Raw genomic sequence first — 22,207 nt, 5'->3', positions numbered from 1 at the left:
ATCTGTTCTCAAGACTACATTTGAATACAGTATGTGTATGTGGACCATCAAGCACATAATAGGTAAAAGTTCCCTGTATTCTCATTTCCTTAAGCAGGTACTTCTGTCTGGGAGGGCCTCAGGTGATTCCACTACAGACTGGATAATATGATTAGCATCTTCTCATTCAGGTCTCAGTTGCACATCCTTGCCAAGCACCAAGGAAGGCTGTGAGCTGTGAGAAGCCAACCCAGGAACATGCAGCACCTCTGTGCAGACCTAACACAGCCATTCAGGCACCGAGCAGAAGTGCCTGCCCTGTGTGCAAAGATGCTTTAAATCACAACAGTAATCCATAAGGAAATTAGCTTTAAGTCCTTGCAGACTCAGTGCCTCACTCTGAGATAACCGAAATGTCTTTGCTATTGCTGATTAAATCTAAAAACATATTTTTCACATAAAATACCTATAGTCTGTAGAAAATACCACTGTATTATAAAGCATACTTTAACCCCTTTTTCTGATTGTATTTATGTATCTCTACAATAAGCCTCTTATTTTCATCAAAGTAACTTATGGCCAAAACTGTTTGGCTCAGTGGATAGAGGGTTGGTCTGTGGACTGAAAGGTCCCAGGTTTGATTCCGGTCAAGGGCATGTATATTGGCTGCGGGCACATCCCCAGTAGAGGGTGTGCAGGAGGCAGCTGATGGATGTTTCTCTCTCATCGATGTTTCTAGCTCTCTGTCCCTCTTCCTTCCTTTCTGTGGAAAATCAATAAAATATATTTTAAAAAAAAGTAACTTATGTATCAGTTTTTAAATATCTTTATTCACAAGTCAGTATAAAATTGGTCAGTTTGAATGTCATATGTACAATAGATTACAAAAAGTATATTTACAATGAAACCATTATTTTATATAATTAAATCATCTGATATACTACCTCCTGCAATAATAACTTAATAGACCCAAGTCTACCCCTCTGAATGTACCAAGTTTATGATTCTCCTATAAAGTTTTGAATTGGGTATAGTTTCTTGGCATTTCTTTATGTGATCCAAATCTTAAGAGAAAATTCCTAAACACCAGCAATTGGAACCAGACCTCTCTAGGAAAGGAGAGACAGGAGTGAGAAAAAGGACATTCAGACACTTAAAGACCCACAACTGCTATGCTTTGCAGGATACAAGGAAGAGGGAGCACACAGTAGAAGAGGAAATAATCATTCCCAACAATTATATTGAACATTTTAAAATTGTCAGTATTAAGGGATCACGTCTAAAACAGCTAGCCATGAAGTGAAAAGTGTATGAAATACAGTCAGGGAGATGTGATGCTTACAAACCATGGATGTCTTATTTATCTTTAATTTTAAAATAATTCATTCTCTTTTGGGGTATGCAAGTGAGCAATGGAGAAAGTGGTGCATCTGCAATACCTGAAATTAAAAAAAGAAAAAGAAGAGACAATAAAAATAATCACAGGGTAAAGATTTGAGTCAGTTTAAAAATGGGCAAGATCCTGGACCCCCATTATTTGCAGAAGCAGACTATGCAATACAGAGTATGATGGGATACCAGACTGGTCATGAGAAAGCTCAGAGGTAATTAGTCAGCAAAGAGAGGTTTCAATGTAGTATGCTGTTAATTGTTCGAGCTTGCAAAATAAACTGACTACTTACCTGCTGGTGCTAAGGATTTCAATGCTTCCAGAAGATTCGGGCTAGAGAACTTTACTAGGCACCGGAGAGGTTCTTTTCTTTCTGCCAAGATGCCCCTATTTAAGTCACTTTTGAATTTCGTTTCAAGCTGTCAACAAATATATTTAATAAGTGACTATTAAATATATCAGTTGTAATGGCATTGGATTACTCATTTCATTAATTATTATCATCAAGAAATACAGGGATTAGTGGATGAGAGAAGCATTACTTTGATAACTGAAAATGTAGAGGGCAACCAGCATATCAAACGATAGAACACACAAAATGCTAAGTGTGCACAGTGCCTGACACACAGGAGATTCTGGATGGCAGTTTCACCCACAGGTGTCCTATTTTGCATTCTTTTTTTAAAAAAATATATTTTTATTGATGTCAGAGAGGAAGAGAGAAGGAGATAGAAACATCAATGATAAGAGATATTGGCTGCCTCTTGCACGCCCCCTACTGGGGATTGAGTCTGTAACGTGGCATGTGTCTGGGACCCTTCAGTCTGTATGCCAACAATCTATCCACTGAGCCAAACCAGCTAGGGAACATTTTGCATTCTTAGTGGAAAATTAGCACTATCTTTGGTAACCTGTTATTTCAATATAAAAATGGCATGTCTTTTGAATCACTACCATGATTTCTTTACTTCTCATTATGGAAGATTAAAAAAAAAAACATACAAAAGTAAGGTACACAGTATAATGAGTCCCATGTGCATATCACTGAGCTGAAACAATGATCAACTAGTGGTCAGTATTTTTTCACTTACTACCTTTCTTCCCATTCCCTACAGCCTACCCGCATTGGATTATTCTGAAGCAAACCCAGGACATTATAGTATTCCATCTGTAAATATTTCAATATGTATCTAAAAACACCTAAAAAGGATACTTTTCACCCCCTAACATTACCACACATAAAAAAAACCTTAATATCAAATATCCAAGTATTGCTAATTCAATAGGTTCTTGGCTCTTAGATTCTAATTTCAATTTTTTTTTTTTTAAAACTTAAAGCGATCCTTTGCATTTAGAGGCAGTATGTTGAAATAGCTGAAGAGTAATGCGTGGATATTCACTGTAATATTCTTGCAAGTTTTCTGAAGGTTTGACATTTTTCAAAATAGGAAGTGGGGAAAAATTAGTGGCAGGTATGCATCAATGTGCACCTTGACTTACAGAATAGAGCCATTCTAAGATATATGTAAAGGGAAATTTTGTAGATTAAGTCTTCTGTATACTCCTTCAGTGGATCTCTAACTTTAGTGTGCAAAATTAGCTCGAGGGCTTGTGAAACCAGATGGCACCTCCGGAATTCTGATCCAGTAGAACTAAAGTGGGGCCGAGAATCCGAATTTCTTATCTATTCCCAGGTGATGCTGGTACCGCTGGTCCAGGGACCACACTTTGAGAACCAGTGTCCCACAGTACAAGCTTTCTAAAGGAACTGGATTAAAACCTGCTATTCAGGAAACCAAACTTGAAAGGTGTTAATCAGCTATTCGTAATAAAAACACAAACCAAATAAGCATTATGCCTAAATGAGCAGATCTACGGCAGATTTGAAGTGTGTGGCCTGTAGCTGTAGGCGCACCAAACAGAAAGAATTTTAATGAGATGTTTAAGGAGAGGAGAGTGTTATATGTGCATGAGTATGACATTAGTGATCATGACAAAACCTTGAATTCTTGTAAGGGTGGCAATGGTCTTCTTGGTAGGCAGTGGTACACTTTTAAGATGAGCTAGGTTTACAAAACTAACAAGGCTACTGTTTTTTTCTCCATGTGATACCAATTGGACTATATAATGTCTTGTTTATTCACTCTTTTATTCAACAAGTCTTTATGAGCACCCGCTGCATTGTGAGTATTGTTCTAGGTATAGATGGATTAGAAATTTTCCCCCTCAAAAATATAGATCACAGCCAATTATATATAATGGAATTAATATGAAAGATGAAATTAAAAGGTAAATTCAAAATTTCCAAAGGTCTTCTTTATTAATAGAGGAACTTACTAAATATTATAGAGAAGTCTATTTTAACTCATAAAGTGATTATGCAAAATTAAAGCGACAAATGAATAAGGAAGTTTCTTAGAACCAGTTCACTTAGATGTTTTGTTCTCTTAAGAAAATATTGATAACTGTAGACAGTTTATAGCAATGTCCTACCTTATATTGTGCAAATTCTAGTCTTGGTTGAGGATAGTCTCCGAAAATTTCTTGAGTCACTCTTTGTACTCTGTCTTTTTCTATTACGTTTTCATGAATGATCCTTGAATCCACTATAGATGGAAGATTTCAAATAAAAGAGCTGTTAGGAATATATTTCATCCCCAAATTATCCCCTTTTAATTCCTAACCTTTCAACTTGCTTGTATAATTTAAAGATAATGTTTACTGGTTCTTCTTTTGATTGTAATATTTTTTTACTGTAGAAAAATTGGAAAGCACTGATAAAAAAGAAAATAAAAGCCCCTCATAATTCTACCACACAGAAATAAGTACAGTTAACATTTTATATATTCCTGTGTAGCCAAAGTATATTTTTAAAACTGAGATTATAAAATACACACAATTTTCTATTCTGCTTTCTTTACTTAACATGAAATCAATAGCAGTTCCTATGCCATTGGAAAGCCATAAAAATGTTTCGGAATGGCTGTACCATTTCATTTTATTGCCAACTCATTGCTAAGAGATAGGAAAATTTTCATTTTTAAGAGTATACTTTCAAATTTCAGTTTTTATTTTAAAACACACATACTGTTTATATCTAGCTCAAGGTTTCTTTCTTGTAGAGGTGTAGAGGCATTGTGAGTTTCAAAAGTCTAGGGGGGAAAAAAAGAAAAAGTCAATGTTTTCCTGATTTTAATACCTTCAAGTATAGCTATTACTTGTTTTAGTACATAAAAATATGTCAAGTTTTATCTATTTTTTTGTAATCCTCACCCAAGGATTTCCCCCCCACCCCCAATGATTTTTTAAAGAGAATAGCAGGAACGGAAAAGGAGAAAGAAACACCCATGCGAGCAACATATCGATTGGTTGCCTCCTGTACACGCCCTGACTGCGGCTAGGAACAAACCTGAAACCTAGGTATGTGCCCCTGACTGGGAATTGAACCTGAGACCCTTCATTGCTTGGGCCAATGACCAATGAGCCACACCTGCCAGGGCTCAAATTTTATATTTATTTTTTCAAACAAGAAGAGATTTAAGGCCATATCCAGGCTGAGTGGAGCATTTCTCCTAGAGCAGGATATTGACAGAAACATCTAGGGCCAGCATCATAGTTGTTTTGCCTGAGGAGCTCTGTCTATACTTTGTTATCATAAAAATGGACCTGGAAGAAATAGGTGGTGAGTACAAAAGCTAGAGAAATCAGGGCAGAATTTGCAATGTGAAGTTTTAGATTTAATTATAAAGCTATGTCTTTATAACCACAAGAAACTCACTGAGAGTTTTTTTTATAAAAATAATTTTCCTACTAAAAGTCTGAATTTCTCAAATCCCTTCTCTGACCTTCCCCCACTAAAGCCACTGTTTTTATAATTAAGTATTTGACAACGTGTATTTTCCTTAGAATGCAACTGTCAGAGCAGAACAGTTGATAGCAATTTGATGGGAATGTGGCTGGTAAGAGGGGAGGAGGCTGCTATGGGAGAAAAATCATTATCTAGCCTCTTTATGCTAAATTTGTTTTCCTTAGAGGGCTTGCAGAGCCATCACTCCTTTCTATGTAGAACAGATGAAATATATAAGTATAGGGTAGGGCAAAATAGGTTTACAATTGTATTAAAACACAAGAGTTTAGTCTTGTGTTATTTATTAATTATTGTATTATTTTCCATGTTAACAACTGTAAACCTACTTTTGTCCCACCCTGTGTAATATATCAAGAGCTCAAAAATATACATAGGGCATTAATGACCAATCTACAGGAGTCTGAACATATGAGCACACAGATACCATGCACAGGAGCAAATGACACTGAACAAGTGACTACGGCCAGATCCATTCTTATAATTAAAAGGGAATGATGCATTTAAATAATTTTAACAAATAAATACATTGTGGGAATTAATAAACCAATGCTTTTTCCTTTACTTCTAACCCCTGTATCACCTACTTGAGTGATGGGACAAAAAATTAATTCTACTTCTCTCTTGCATAATAGAAGAGAGTAGTAGAATTACTTTTTTTGTAATTAGCTTAAACAGGCATTAAGTTATTCTAAAGAGAAAATAAACTCTAATTAGAATAGCTGATCTGGAAATTGGGATCTAACAGACTCTAATAACTAATGAGCAGTATAAAACATAAAATATGATTATAAAAAGGTGATAGTGAGGCATTTCATTATTTTGTTTCCTTTACTATAAACTAACTGAAAGTTTTCTCTGCTTCAGTAATACCTTAAGGGATCTCCTTTTGTTGCAGGTGAACTTTTCTACCCGCTCAGTGGCTTGTAAAGAGAAAACGGAGACTTAACTTTAAACAGTCACTGATGGGCTCACCTGATTATACTGTTTAAACACAATAGCCTTAAGAGAGTCCAGATATCGGCTTCTGAAGTCCATTTTCACAATCCGATGGTGTTTGCTAGCAACTGTCAGTGCCTTAAAGTGAAAATTAGAAAAATATTAGGATTACTGTGTCTATTCCTGTAATTACAATACATGTCACAGTAAAATTAAGAGTGGCAATAAGTGAATACTTCTACTTCAGAGTGAAAAGAAACCCAGAAAAATATAATCTCATGTCCTGTTACTCAGATTTTTTAAAAGACAAAAAAAAGAAAAAAAGAAAGAAAAAAAAAAAAAAGGCTAATGGCATTAAAATTCTCATAAATGCAAAATCTTTTGTAGCATTTTTAGAACTGTGTTCTTATTTAAAGTTAGGACTTATAATAAATTAAGTTCAGACAGGAATAAACATGAATACTCAAATGTTACCATTTTAGAATACCAATCATCTAATATTACAATGATACTGCCACACTAAAATGCAAATATGTATGCTTTAGGACAAATACTGAAGAAAAAAGTATACATTAAGTGCAATTTATAAAAACTTCCCATTATCTGGAAAAACAAGTTAGAAGTCAGAAACAGGATTAATAAAATATTTACCTGGAACTCGAGGATAGAGATAAGTTTGCCTTAAGATTCACAATGGAGATAAACATTAGCTTGGAGGGCAGTGTTTAAACTAGCTGTGCCAGGGTGGACTAGCCTGGCTGTAAGTGGATAAACCACCGCTATATATTGAGGAAAAGACCCCACACATAAAGGAGCAGAGTTGTGTTAAAGGAAAGTAGAAGCATGCAGCAGTAGAAATCCTTCTGCCATTTCAGTAAACAGCCAAGGAATTTAAATGACAAGCAAGTCTGCTCACTAGGATCCTGTAGCTCTTAGTTCCATACTGTGGAGTGCTCACTCTACTAAGGTTGATGGAGTCTGGATGGTGGAGCTGCTCACCTACAACCAGCTTAAATGGTAGCTCTGGCACCAATGTAGGTGCCACTGTGGATATGAATATTAACCCTTTGCACTCCGAACCATTCTGGACATTGGCTACCAGCTACTCGACGCTACTTTGCGGCGGAAACGTGCGTTGAATTAACTCAATTCCCCGTAATCACTAATAAACTGCAATGTCCCCCCTGAGAGGGGACATCCGAGTGATATGCTAGAATTCCGATGTCCCCTGAGAGGGGACAGCGGAGTGCAAAGGGTTAATATAGTGAAATCAGCGGCAGTTGCCAGGCCTGTGTAGGAATGGCTTATTCAGGGGAAAGATGCTAGGAAGCCAGAGCTATAACAAGAAGCAGGCTGTGAGGAGAGGCTCCTTCTTGTGCACAGAATGTGAGAAAAATGATTACAAATGAAAATGATGTTCATTAATAGGTAAATGATGCAGTCACAAGAAAGTTGTGAGGTGTATTATATGGAAACACATGGAAATGTTAAAAAAGCAAATGACAGATGCTATGTTACTCTGGCTTTTGTAATGAAACATCTGAAAGGAAATAACAAAACTGTTAACAGTAATAATTTTGGTAAATAGGATTGGGAAAAAGGATATAAAGTTTTAAAATATATTTTATTGATTTTGTACAGAGAGGAAGGGAGAGAGATAGAGAGTTAGAAACATCGATGAGAGAGAGTCATCCATCAGTTGCCTCTTGCACACCCCCTACTGGGGATATGCCCGCAACCAAGGTACATGCCCTTGACCGGAATCGAACCCAGGACCTTTCAGTCCCCAAGCCGACGCTCTATCCATTGAGCCAAACCGGTTTTGGCAGGATATAAAGTTTTAAAAGACTAAGGGTTGATCTTTAAAGACCTCTGTGTTGATTGAATTTTTAACATTAAATATGCATTACTTTTAGATTAAAAGACAACAATGAGCTCTGAACCAATGCTTATACCATTTTCCCATATGCAGAAGAACCACACTTCCTCATTTTAGGAAATGAAGAATTACATGTGGCATTTTACATATAGTGCTTAATCCTACATAGACCTCTGAAATAGGATAATACAATGTTATACTGTAGTAACTGGTTCCATACCTGACCCAGAAGGGGAATGCTGCTCCTCAGCCTGGAAGAAGATATGAAGACATACGGAGTCTGGGAATAGTACACCACGTAAGTAGGTTTGTACTGGTTTGGCTTTTTATACTGTGTTCCCCAGGCAATTCGAATCCATACTGCATTCTCCTCAGCATCCCTGAAGGTGACTGATACCTTATTAAAAAGAAAATTTAAGTTTCCTAAGTAAAATCTTGTAGCATCTAGAGGTGAAGGATGTCACTGTAATCTTCCACAGTCTTTTCTCCTACTTTTTTGGAAAGATTCTTTCCAAAAGATTCTTTCCAAAAATCGGGACTGTTTTAAAACGTCTCGGGACGCCGGACAAATTGTTAAAAATCGGGACTGTCCTGCCAAAAGCGGGATGTCTGGTCACCTTAATCTAAGTGTATGTTTTCTGGAGAGACATGCTGTACCACCTATTAAAATTTTCATATACGATCCAAAAAAGGTTAAAAAAAAAAATCAATGGGCTGAAAAAAAAAAAAAAAAAAAAAAGATGCCCACAGAATCAGTATAATTCTGAACAGCTGGCCTCCAGGTGTTCCATCTCACATTCTTATAGCAAGATCCTCAGATATCTGAAGAGGTGGGGCCCAAATATACACCTATATTATTTTACAAAGGAAATATCTCAATAGCTATCATCCTGTTATAGCCAGGATAAAGCATTTTTCACAAATGATAGCTCAGATTAATAATGCTCAAGTTTAACTAGGTCACTAATCCCACCAAGGTTCCTAAGTGGTTTGGATAACCTGAGAATGTACCCTCTAAACTGTCAGTTACTGACTACCACCTGCAAGCTACTGAACATCTATACTAATCTACACTAATAAAAGGGTAATATGCCAATTAGACCAGGTCGACCAGACATCTTCTGGATGTCCAACTTCCTTCTGGACAAAGCCACATTGGCGGGTGGTTAGGGGCGATTAGGCCGGCATAGGGGAGCAAGCAGGGGGTGATCAGAATGGCAGGGGAGGGGCAGTTAGGGGGTGATGAGGCTGGCAGGGGAGGGCAGTTAGGGGGAGATCAGGCCAGCAGGGTAGGGTAGTAGTGGGTGATGAGGCTGGCAAGGGAGGGTAGTTAGGCAGTGATCAGATCAGCAGGTAGAGGTGGTTAGGGATAATCAGGCAGGCAGGCAGGTGAGGAAACAGCTAGGAACCAGCGGTCCCAGATTGTGAGAGGGATGTCCCAGATTGCAGAGGGTGCAGGCTGGGCTGAGGGACACCGTCCATGCACGATTTCATGCACCGGGCCTCTAGTGCTACATAATAAAACCCTAATATGCAAATTGACTGAACAGCAGAACAAATGGTCGCTATGACCACCAGGGGGCAGACGCTTAATGCAGGAGCTGCCCTAAGTGGTCAGTGAGCTCCCCCAGCTGGAGCCCTGCTCAGCCAGAAGCCGGGTTCATAGCTTGTGATTACAGCGGTGGCGGGAGCCTCTCCTGCCTCTGAGGCAACACTAAGGAGCAGTGAGCCCAGCTTCTGGCTGAGGGGCGCTCCCCCTGTGGGAATGCACTGACCACCAGAGGGCATCTCCTGTGCTGTTCAGCCAGAAGCCGAGCTCACAGCTGGTGAGCGCAGCAGTGGTGGAAGGAGCCTCTCCTGCCTCCAAGCAGGTAAGTGGTAAGGAGCAAGGGGTCCTGGACTGCGAGAGCCAATCAAGGACTGGGCCTAAGCTGGCAGTCAGACATCCCCTGAGGGGTCCTAGACTGCGAGAGGGTGCTGGGCCTCTAGTATTATAATAAACTTTAATATACAACACAGAATTCCTACAGATTTAACAGATTATTATACATGATATAGAAGCATAAAGAAAGAAAACATGTTTATAACAGAAACATTTCTTTTGTTTGTATCTTTTTTGTAAGTTTTTCAAGAAGTTTATATTTTTGAATAGTTTCCTCTTTCTCTCTGTCTGGGTCTGGATTGAATCCCTAAACCACAGGCTCAGTCCATCACTCCCCAGTTAGCGTTCCTGTGCCTTCTCACACCAGCTTTTCTACCCAATTGATTCAAGGACAGGAATTCTTAACCTGAAGTCCATAGTTAGAATTCAGGGAATCTATGAACTTGGTGGTGGTGGTGGTGGAGATTATATCTTCATTTGCACTAATTTCAATTGAAAATTATCATCTTCAATTGTGAAAGCAGGCAACAAAACAGTAGAACTTTAGAACCAGTTACTTTGTTGTTCACAGAAATTCCAATTTTTTTTTTTTATCACATTACAATTATTGTAGATGCCTCAAAAATATCATTTACACACATTACTACTTTGAAACTAGTTGTTTGTAGACCCACCATAAGACTATTTGTGTTAATAAAGAAACACATACAGTACTATATCACAATTTAGTATTTTAATAGCATAATAACTGTATGTTAATATAATTGGCTTCCCTTGTAATTTTATGTATTTTATTTTATAGCATTTAAAAAAATTTCTGATAAGTGGTCTATAAGCTTTACTAATAGCCAAAGGGGCACAATAAGAGTTAAGATACCTGTCCTAGAGCAGCAAGTGAGTCACTCCTCAGTCCTGAGTACCAAGAGATGCTCCTTGGCATGACATTACCACCATCAGCCTTTGGGAAAGTGGGGTTATCCATTCGCTGGCTAAGTTATGAGGAGAGTGAAGACCAGCTGGAAGTCTTGGTCAGTTGAGAAAAGTGGTTAGGACGTGTCACCCAGCTCAGGGGAACAATGGATAAGGTGACACAGGAGCTTTACTTGTACACTCCTCTCTTCTAAAACGTCATGTACACAGCACATCAGTCTCCAGCTGACCTTTCAAATAGTACAGATATGTCTCATAATAAAGCTCCTTTGTTCCCCTTAGCCTCTCCTGCTAGTCTATCTGAGGTTCATTCAGGGGGTAAAAGCTTTTGGAATATGGCAGTGATCAAAAGAGAAGAAATCTAACAACTGGAGTACGTGGGCGCTAAAGTAGGAGGAAATATGAGCGTTTTTGACTCTTTTCTCCTGGAATGGTGGGGGCAGGAGGCATGGGGTTCAGAGAACAGAAGTTCCTGGTGCCTAAAATAGGTATGTCTAATTTAGGCGGGTGAATGAGGAGAGGCTACTGTAAAGGAAGCAGATAAATTCTGAACTGGCGCCAAGAGAAAAGCCCCTTGGGCTGTTTCTTGTTTTGGGTGAAGTAGTGTGGGAACGTTGCCAAGAGTGGTTCTTAAAAACAAGTTAGCCAGTCATGTTCAGCTTAACAAAAAGGCTGGTTCCAAGAGGGTCTTAACCATAAATCCACAATATTTATGGAAGGCTGGCCAGGGACTCTGCCATTAAGTCTTTGTAAAGAAAACAATGCTGTGTGGGCCACACCCAGATAGGACTCTCCTTTCACCTCTGAAAAGTTTATAATTTCATGGCAAGAGTATTTAAAAAAAAAAAAAAGAATATTTTTCAAATAATTTAGTAAAAAATAACAACTTATGGACAAGGTAGAAAATAGTACTTATTCATAAAAGAGGGGGGAAAAGGAGACATACCTTCTCTTGTCTCACAATTATCCTTGAATTAATTTATAAATTAAATGAATGACCCCTCCCCCACTCAAAATGCTGAAGATTTTGTTTGTTTATAAATCTGATTTTATGATATCAAGGTTCATCTTGAAGAATGGTCAGGATGTTTTTGATAAAGTTATTGGGGATGGGCCAAGGTGGACTTGCCTTAATAGTTATTACAATATTTAAAAACCTATATCAATAAAAGGAACGGGGGAGTTTGCACAGAACATGCCCAATTCATTTATTCCCTAGCATTTGTTAATCCTCATCTAAGGATATTTAAAAAAATTTTTCTTTTAAGTGAGAGTGGATAGGAAAGGGGAGAGAGAAACTTCAATGTGAAAGACACATCAATTGGTTGCCTCCTGCATTCAACCAACCAGGGCCGAGGATGGAACATGCAACCCAGTACATGCCCTTGACTGGGAATTAAACCCTCAACCCTTTGGTACGTGGGCTCTATCCACTGAACAACACTGGCCACGGCTCCCCCAGTATCCAGCTGTTCTTATCAGTGAGGAGCAGGATGGTCAGAGTTCTGCTCCCAGGGAGCCTACAGGTTGGGAGGAAACTAACAGTTAAGCCAGAAAATGGTTAGATTATGGTGACAGTAGCACAGGACAGGGGAGCAACCTGTCCAGGCAGGGAAGCACCATTTAAGTGGAGGTCAGAGGGACAGGGAGGAACACCTGTGCAAAAGCCAGGTGGTGGAGGTTGTTCCAAGGAGACGGAACATCCTATGGTAAATCCAAGAACTCATAGAAGATTAGTTCAGTGTGGCTGGAGTGTCGAGTACAGGTGATGACACCTGTGGAGGCAGGCAGTGGATCCAGGAGAGCCTGAGGAGAATCAGATCAAGGAGCAGAATACAGACTGTAAAAGTATGAATGAAGCTACCCACCCAGTTTTAAACCCTGGCTCTACAATTTCCAGCTGCATAACCAACCCAGGTGGATGCAATGACTTAGTAATTGGGAAGAGCTTAGAACGGAGCCCAGCACACATAGGTATTTGCAATCAGTATGACTGTTCAAATAGGCTGCAGAATTTTGTTATAAATATCACTGGTATTCTTCAACAGGGAGGGTCTCAAACTTCATTGGGCATCAGCATCACCTAGAGGGCTTGGGCTCACCTGCACAGTGTCTGAGTCTGTAGGTCTGGGATGGAGCCCAAGTAGCTGCATGTCTAACACATTCCCAGGCAAAGTTGATTCTGCTGGTCTGGGATCACACTGTGAGAACCACTGCCCTTCAAAACTCAGTCCCAGCACTCTCCTTGCCGGGAGCACACCTCCACTTTCTTCCCTCTTGGGCATGCAGCTCTTAAACTCTAAAGGACCCTGTGAGACTTGTAACCAAGGGAGCAATGGGCAGTGGCAGCCCATCCTGGGCTAACCTCCTGAACCTGTCCCCAAGGCCCCTTTTTCTCTGACTTTTCAGTGAGCCAAAGCAGCCTGTCTAGGCTCTCCTGCTGCTGCTTCTATTTGAAGCCCTTCCTTGGTTCACTGTCCCAAGCTTTAATGCACTCTAAAAACAACAACAAAAATAAAACAAAATGACTCAGTTTTAAACTGGCATTGAGGGCAGTAGCCAGAGAGCAAGGGGCTTAATCATGAAGCCAGTGAGGATGGATTACCCGTTCAACTTTTTGGGGAGGTCTTTGAAGGGGAGCAATATCCTTCTGGAACAACTAAGAAATAAGGCAAAAGAGTTGGCAGGTGGAGGCCAGCATATAACTCATATTACCAAGAAACTCATATGACTGGCTCATATCTGCAGACAAGTGGCCCTCTGGACAATAAAACCCGTGTGGCTGCTGGCAGAATCACTCCGGGTGGCCTCCCTTGCGGGGGCAGAGCTGGGCCCTGGAGCCACAGACCAGAACGGGTGCCCCTGCAGGCTGCTCTCTCACTAAGGTTAAGTCAGTGCTCTTGTTGGAGAAACATGAAGGGATAGTGATGAAGGGACTCCTACATAAGGGACAAGAAATATTTCCTTCCAAGAGTTTTATGATTAAGGATGAGCATGGAGAATAGATGTACTTTTACGAGGACTTGGGCATGTTTATAAGCATTAGAGTAGGCATCAGTAGATGAAGGAGTTGAGAATGTGAAAGAATAGAGAGAAACCAAGATGTAGGCCCCATGAGGATGTAGGAGATGGGTTCAAAGCACATGAAGAAGGGTCATTATAAGAAAGGAGAAAATATGTTCACTGACAAGTGGATACATAGAAAGAATGACAAGTTACAAAGGATGAGGAAAAGAGATGGAAAGGTCAAAGAATTGTGTATGAAAAAAGAGGGAACACTACTACTCTCAGTAGGACAGCCCTAGCATGACAAATGTGATTTTTTGGCATGTTTTTATATGTAAGGAGGACGAAGACAGAATAACGTGGAAAGAGAATGAAGGAGAGATTGCCCAAACCTATCACAATTGGTGGTGCTTGTGGAAATGGAATGGCAGGAAGATTCTGAGGGTGCCATTGACCATTACAGGAGCCACTACAGGAGCCACTAGGCACCCATGGCTATTTAAGTAAAATTTTATGAAGTTAAATAAGGTCAACATTTACTCAGTCACACCATCCACATATCAGTGCTCAGTAGCCACTTGTGGCTATTGGTTTGTGTACTAGACAGTGACGATATACAACATTCCCATCATTGCAGAGTTCTATTGGATGGGGCTACTACTGAGAAAGAAGCACTTGCCCTTGAAGTGAGAGGTGAGGGGAACCCAGCCCATGTGGTTCAGCAGTTGAGCGTCTACCTATGAACCAGGTGGTCACGGTTCAATTCTGGGTCAGAGCACATGTCCGGGTTGTGGGCTGATCCCCAGTGTGAGGCATGCAGGAGGCAGCCGATCAATGATTCTCTCTCATCATTGAGATTTCTATATCACTCTCCATCTTCAGTCCTCTCTCTAAAATCAATTAAAAAAAATTTTTTAAAGAGAGAGGTGAGTGGAAAGGAAAGTTTACATAATTAAAAAGTTCTTTTTTATTATGAACTAGATTAGTATGGAATAAGTTCTTTTTTGTTATGGACTAGAATAGTATGGAATATTATTAATTGAAATTTTTAAAAATAAAAAAAGGTAGTAGCATAGATGCATGGAATTAAATTTCACTGAAGTTCAGAAAGATTTTAATCTTACATTTTTTAAGGCTCTCTGAAGAATTTTCTTAAATGAACTTTTGAATTGTTTCATATCAAAAAGGTCAATATCTTCACCTGTCAAAGTGAAAAGAAAAATCAAGAAAAATTAAGGGAGCTGCAATGTCTTCAATAAATATATTTCAAAGACCCCGAGGCAAAGCATTTGTATAACCTCAAAGAGCAATAATATTCAAATCACAGAGATGCTGCTGATACTCTGACACAGCAATGCGAAATATATTTTGCATTTTCCCATAAATGAGTAATAATCACCTCATTTTGAAAAAAAAAGTGATTTAAGAGGAACATACTGCTATTCATTTTTAAATAGCCAAAATATCAAATGTAAATGTTCACTTTTTATTATTATTTTTTAGATAAGTTATTTTTAAAAATCTGCATTGTTGAAAGTATTAAATATGTCCCCCTTTTCCCTCAATGAACTCCTCTGGCCTGCTAAATGTTTACTTTAAAAGGGCAAACGTTACCTGGTTCTTTAGTCATCTGAAAAACATCCCAAATTTTCTGGTGCTGATGAAATTGAGTATCTGAGAGAGAAAGGAAGAAATTATTGCTATTATATCATAGAACTTTTATGTATTGTGCTTATGAATACATATGTTTAATAACATGAAAGTGGAGAAAATAGTAATTTATCAATTCATTTATACATTTTTATTCAAATGTAAATTTTACATGGATGAAATTAACTGCAGACAAATAAAACACATCATAAAGAAATACTCAATCTAGTAGAGCTTTAGCATTTACTCTTAAGTCAGATCAGTTATTCTATCTCCACACAGAATGCAGCATTTATTGAGCATGCCAGGGATGGTGTGCTCCCCATAACTGGTGAGTGTACTAGCTGGCTGTTCCTTTGTCTGGAGCAGTCTTCTTCTAGCTTGTTGCACACTACACTCCTGTACTTCATCTAGTCTCTAATAAAATGCCACCTATGCAGTGGCCTACCCTGATCGCCGTATCCAAACTGACCACCCACCCCACCCTGCTTTAGTTTACTTCATAGCACTTATCATTATCCTACATCACATCATATATTTAGATGGTCATTTGTATAGTGCTTGTGTCCCCAACTAGAATCCTGTGGAATACAGGACTTTGTCTTGTGCACTGTTGTATTCAGTATCTAGACACTGGCTGGCACTCCACATTATATCTGATGAATGAATGAATGTTTGATATAGAAGACATTATAAACTTAGGAGTGTCTTGGAGTAAAAATGGACCTAGAAAGTTATTAAGTTCAGTCCCACCACATTGTCATCCCGCCTTTACTCTGTCCCTGTTCTGACCTCCATCTGCATCCCTGTGTCTTTGCACCTAAGATCAAGGTACTCTGCACCCCATAAAAAGGGGCTGTTGACCCCAACACACAAGGGCACCAACCTATACTGTGCTTTTTGTACTTTCTGTCCTTCCTACAGTTTAGTGGTTGTTGTTTTTTTTTTGTTGTTGTTGTTTTGTTTTATATTTGGGGCCTGGTGTTCCCAGATCTCTCTCTCACCCCATTTATAGCAATGGCCTGACAATTCTTGATTCCCTAAGCTTGGTCTAAAACAGGTGTAATCTGGCACAATGTGATGCCTGCCCAAAAGACAGCATCTGAAGTGTTTTAGTTCCTTTCTGGTATTTTCTTCGTGGTTCTGTGTTTCAGAGTTAAGATAGCCTGCTAACTTTTCTCTGAATAAGGTTGTTATAATAATAGAAATTAAAATTTTTGTTGTAATAATTCCATTAAATATCACGCAAAAGTTCATGGTAAGTGGCAAGGACTTAAACACATGAAGACATTTCCTCAAATAGAACATGTCCCAGGCTACCCCATGATCTTTGTGACACACTCGCTCCCCCTCTAGTATTCCCATCTTACTTAGCAAGGGGCTCTACTGTCCTTCTAGTTGCACCTGTAGATCCCTGGAGCCATGTGTGCTTCTCCCACTCAGTCCCCCTAGACCAGTGGTCGCCAACCGGTGGTCCATGGACCACTGGTGGTCCCTGAGGTCTGAAAGGTTGGCGACCACCGCCCTAGACCACACCACGTTCAAAGTCCAGTCAGTTTTAATCCTTACATCCTTTACAAGATGTAATTACTATAATAAGAACAAATTTTCAGAAATATATTTTCAATTCTATTAATATGTACTTATATATGCCAGTCATTGTGCTAAGAACCTTTCAAGCACATTTAACCTTCACAGTGATTCTGTGCTATATTATTATAATGTTATTATATTAATAGGTGCTATTATTATTTCTATTTACTAGTAGAAGTCGGGGGCCCAGAAAGGCAATGTGACTTGGCAAAGGACACAGGAGTTGTATGCGATAGAGTTGGGATTTTACACACCAGGTCAACTGGAGCCCTTATCTACACAATATTGACTCTCTGATGAAACTGTATTGGTTCACTATAAATACAAATTACTAGAACTTACAAATAATGTCTAAAAGGGCAGCATCATTGACACTCGCATGCTTCTCCTGAAAGAAAAGGTAAAATATTCAGTAAACATGGCTATCGGTTTGATTCTACTCTAGAATCACAGCACATTTTAGAATTGCTTAGGACAGACTATGAGCACCCTCTCAATACTTTACTTACAGCTTGTCTCCAATCTACACTCTCCTGTTAAGTAACAAATACACCTTCTGACTCATGTTTAGTATAGGTACTCACACCTGTTCTCCCACAATCTACTCCTCATTCATCACTTTTAATTTTTGTTTTTCTCAACTTCCTCTACAATAGGGTTTCTTAACTAGGCACTACTGACGTTTTCTGTCAGATAATCCTATGTTGTGGAGAGCTGTTGTAAGACATTAAGAAGTGCCCTGGTCTCTAACCACTGGAATCCAAGAGCACCCCACTCCTATAGTTTTGACAATCAAAAATTTCTCCAGACATTGTACCCTCCGGAAGACAAAATTCATCCCAGCTGAGAACCACTATTCTATACATTATACATTTATATGTATGCATAGCATATAGTTTCTTTCAATGTGCACACAGACTTCTAATTTATTCTTTCTAATGGCTGAATAATATTTTATGTGGAGTATAATCATCTTCTATGTATAGTTGTTTGTTTGCAACTTTTTGTTTTTATAAACAATGCTAGTTAACGTTTATTTATATATATTTACATATTTATAACTACATACATATGTTTATCAATTATATTTATATATATTTCTTTATTTTTTTATGATTTTACCCACATTAATTTCCAGAAATGGAACTGCTGGGTGATAAAGTATATTTATTTAAAAATGACTAAGGGAAGGGTATACTGAAATATGGGAATTCTTAGTACTAGCAAATTTTCTGAAAGTCTGGAATCTTTTTAAAGCAAAAAGCAAATAAATAAATACATGTGAAAGAGTGTCTCTTTCTACACAACTTGACCAGCACATCTGAGTATTATTATCTTTTCATTTTTGACAATCTGATAGGTATAAAAAGAATACTGCTCATTACTTGCATTGATTGTCTGGTTTGTTTCTCTCATGGAATTCACTTTTTTCTTAGTGATTTGTAAGTTGAAAAGCCAATTAAAAATTAGTGTCTTCTCTGCTATAGTAGTCTCCACTATAGAAGATAAGGGGGCAGAGAAGAACATAACTTCCTCACTTCACAGCTTAGCAGCTGCCTTCAATCTCTTTTGGACAAAGGGAACAAAGAAAAAAACAAAGCATAAAGTTCAAGGTTAATCATTTTGAACATTGTTACCTCACAAAGCATAACCAAGTCATGAACAAGAGATTCCTTTCTCTTCCGGAAGTTTATAGTCTGCAGTTGATTTTCAGACAAAAAGTCCCAGGCTTTCAGGATTGTTGTCATTTCAGCCATCGGGATTTTCAAGATGGTCCTTTTGACAAACTCGGCAACAATTTCATCCATTTCTTTGGCACTTTAATAAAACAAAAACAGCACAAGCTTAACTTAATAGTTAATTTTTTTTAAGCATCATATTTTTAGCCTGAGATTTTGATTTGTAGGTCAAAGACCCAAATGTTTATTTTACTGTTTCTCAGGCAATCTGCAAAGTGTTTTCACAAGAGGACTTAATAACTTTCTCCTTAAGCTGTATATTTAAAAGTGTTTTAGAGTTTTAAAAAATTAGTGTTCTCTCTCCTTTCTTGGCTAGAGTATTTTGTGAACTTTTGATGGAAATCATTCATTCGTTTACTAATTCATGTAACAAATGAAGGAGCACTTACGCATGCTAGACATTTTTCTAGGCACTAAGCATAGATACATCTTAACCAAAAAGACACAAATCCTGCCAGTGTGGAGTGTTGTTTCTACTTGGGAGAGCCAGGCAACAGGAAAATCACAAAATGTGTTAGAAGTAGTACGTAAGCACTGCCCAACCAGGGTGGTTCAGTTGGTTGAGCTTCGTCCTTTGCACCAAAAGGTTGCCAGTTTGGTTCCGTCAAGGCATTTACCTGGGTTTTGGTTCAATCCCTGGTTGGGGCAACTGATCCATGTTTCTCTCTCTCACTCTCTCTTTCTCTCTTTCCCCCTTCCTCTCTCTAAGCATGTCCTTGGGTAAGGATAAAAAAAAAAAAAAAAAGTGGTAAATGCTTCAGAGCAAATGGAGTAGTGTTAGGAAACCTGTACTAGTGAAAATGGAGCAGGCTGGGAGTGAGGTGGAGGTGGGGGTTGACAGAGTAGGTTCCACAAGAGGGTGACATTTGAACCAATCCTTGGAGGAAAGTGAGCCATGTGGCCAGTTATTGGAAGAGCTTTCCAGGCAGAGGGAACAGCCTTGGGGCCTTCAAGGAAAAAGAGGCCTCCATGGAGGACAGAGAGAGGCGCACAGAGGAGGAGGTGAAGTCAGAGATCATGGCCTTTATTGTCAGAAACCAGCTGCTGAAGGTTTTGAGAAGAGGCAGAAAATGCTCTCTCTTAGTTTTTCTACCAGATCAATCTGGCTACTGTACTGAGAATGCAATCTAGGAGAGACAGAGGAAGCAGGAGGCCAGCTAGGAAGCTACCTCAATAATGTAGGTTACAGATGATGGTGGACCAAAGAAGTGGTGAGACAAGGTCAGATTCTGGATACACCTTTAAAAAAAAAAAAAAATATATATATATATATAAAATTTATTTATTTATTTATTTATTTATTTTTACAGAGAGGAAGGGAGAGGGATAGAGAGTTAGAAACATCAATGAGAGAGAAACATCAATCAGCTGCCTCCTGCACGCCTCCCACTGGGGATCGAGCCTGCAACCAAGGTACATGCCCTTGGCCAGAATCGAACCCGGGACCTTTCAGTCCATGGTCCAACCCTCTATCCACTGAGCCAAACCAGTCAGGGCTGGATACACTTTTAAGAGAGAGTCCTATGGATTAGATGTAAGGTGTAGGAAATACCAAGGTAACTGAAAAGCTATTACCAGAGATGGGGAAGACTCGTAGGGGCAGAGGAGAAAGCGAAAGCTCAAGAATTCTGTCTAGAATATGTAAATCTTAAGGTTAACTAAGGGAAGAAACTGAAATAAACAGCTGGATTTTTGAGCTAGCAAGACAGTAAGAGCTGGAAGCGGAGAGGAAAGAGGTCTCTTTCTCCTTTAATGCACTGCCAATTACATAGAGCCATTACCTCACTTTTCCTGCTTCTTGCCTGAACGTGAGGTTCTCCAACTGCTCAAAAGGTTTTGAGCCCCAAATCGAGTGTAGCTTCCTCCACAACAGACAGGGTAATGATCTTCCCCGACATAATTCAGTGTCTCTCTTAAAACAATGGCATACGGAAGGGGGAATCTGAGCGCTTTTTTCAGAGTAGAACCTATAGGCCAGGGATGACAGCTGATTTCAACTGTTACCTCAGTTGGAGATCATAATGGGCATCTTTCTCTCTCTTTCAAAATACATAACACAAAAGGCAAGAAAACATGACTTCTAAACAAAGATTATGTAGGATATCCACTAGGGTAGGAACTATATGTTTGTCTTATTCATGGCTATCACCCTAAATGACCATTACTTGTGGAATGAAATACTACGTTCCCTAAGCAGTGTGCTGAAGAGATAAACAACCTGGGAAGGACTAGGGTCCAACAGTCAATGAAACACCAAAAGCAATGGGTGAGAGAGAGAGCGCGCGAGCAAGCACATGTTAAAATGCAGACTCCTGAGCCCTTTTGCTTTAACCTTGGGGGGGGGGGGGGTTGTCACCAAGTAGGGCTTGAGATTCTGCAAGTACTTCAGAAGATTCTAAATTTTGGGTAAAGTTTGTAGAATGCCATTCTGAAGCATTTTGGTAGAACGAGCGCACTTAATCTCACTAACAAAGTTGGAAAACTCTTGAGTAAACTCTGATTCCCTGTGATAATCTAATTTCTTACTTCCTAGCATGCAGCTCAGTGCCTGGCTTAGAGAAGGTGCTCAAAGATATATTTGTTGAGTGAACGCACGCACGACAAAAAAAACAGCCCTTTAATCTTCCTGTAGAATTGCACCGCTGAAGAGTTGCAACAAGGAGCATAAGAAGTAACGCGGGAGGCTGCATGGACCTAAGAGGACGGAAGCCAAGGTAGACCGAAAAATCAAAACACCCAACACTGGGCAAAACATCTAAGGATGGGCTAGCCGAGCAGGCCATCACGTGACCATTCGGAGCGGCTCAGCTATGACGCACACCTTCGTAAGTCCCACCCTCCACAGGGGCGGATGTGAGGTCACGACCAAGCGTCATAGCCCTCTCCAGCCCCAACCGTAGTTCCAGCCCTTCGGCCTCCAGTCGAGAGCAAGCGCCTGTCCCTCGCCTTGGGGACGTGTGGCAGTCACAAAAAGTTGCCTCAGAGGCTTGGGATGTGGGTTCTCATGCCTCCCCCATCCTCTGCGGCCCGATTCCATGCCGTTAGGGGCTCTCTTACCTTGCACATCGCCAGCCGCCTCACTTCTTTCAGCTATTCCCGCCCGCTGCACCTTCAAAGCCACCAATGGCAGTTCCCGCCGCCCTGAAGCCCCGCCCCTCGGGAGGGGGCGCAAATTTGGATTGTAGCCCCAGGGGAGGGGCCCGCGTGGGGGGAGCGGCAGAAGTGAAACTCAGCGAACCCTCACGTCATTTTTCTCAGCAGAGGGTATTGTTTTAAATGAAGTTAAGCTCAGACACGACATCTTACTTGTTAGCTCAGCTTTATTTTTAGGATTTACCGTGCCTCTGTGGGATGG

The 22,207-nt window shown here is 39.6% G+C and overlaps 1 protein-coding gene across 1 annotated transcript; it reads right to left on the bottom strand.

Moving 5' to 3' along the window:
* Window positions 1-790: 790 nt before the first annotated feature.
* CENPN (centromere protein N) lies at window positions 791-22,029 on the bottom strand. Its single transcript, XM_084905122.1, has 11 exons — window positions 21,910-22,029; window positions 18,751-18,931; window positions 17,456-17,501; window positions 15,485-15,544; window positions 14,995-15,071; window positions 8,273-8,449; window positions 6,210-6,311; window positions 4,458-4,521; window positions 3,863-3,975; window positions 1,662-1,788; window positions 791-1,418 (listed from the first exon to the last, which is right to left on the bottom strand). The coding sequence occupies exons 2-11, from the start codon at window positions 18,919-18,921 to the stop codon at window positions 1,336-1,338; spliced, it is 1,020 nt and encodes a 339-aa protein (XP_084761248.1). The 5' UTR covers window positions 18,922-18,931; window positions 21,910-22,029; the 3' UTR covers window positions 791-1,335.
* Between the last annotated feature and the right edge of the window lie 178 nt (window positions 22,030-22,207).

This window comes from Pipistrellus hanaki (assembly GCF_964339955.1).
Source record: "Pipistrellus hanaki genome assembly, chromosome: 15".
Taxonomy (NCBI): Eukaryota; Metazoa; Chordata; class Mammalia; order Chiroptera; family Vespertilionidae; genus Pipistrellus; species Pipistrellus hanaki.
The sequence above is the reverse complement of the archived record's forward strand: the minus strand, read 5'-3'. Positions and strand labels throughout refer to the sequence as shown.

Coding starts and splice junctions, on each gene's coding strand:
- CENPN (XM_084905122.1), bottom strand. CDS start 18,921: ATGGATGAAATTGTTGCCGAGTTTGTCAAAAGGACCATCTTGAAAATC. Junction 6,312..8,272: donor GCATTCCCCTTCTGGGTCAG/GTATGGAACCAG, acceptor TTTCACTTTAAG/GCACTGACAGTTGCTAGCAA. Junction 4,522..6,209: donor TGTTTAAACAGTATAATCAG/GTGAGCCCATCA, acceptor TTTCCCCCCTAG/ACTTTTGAAACTCACAATGC.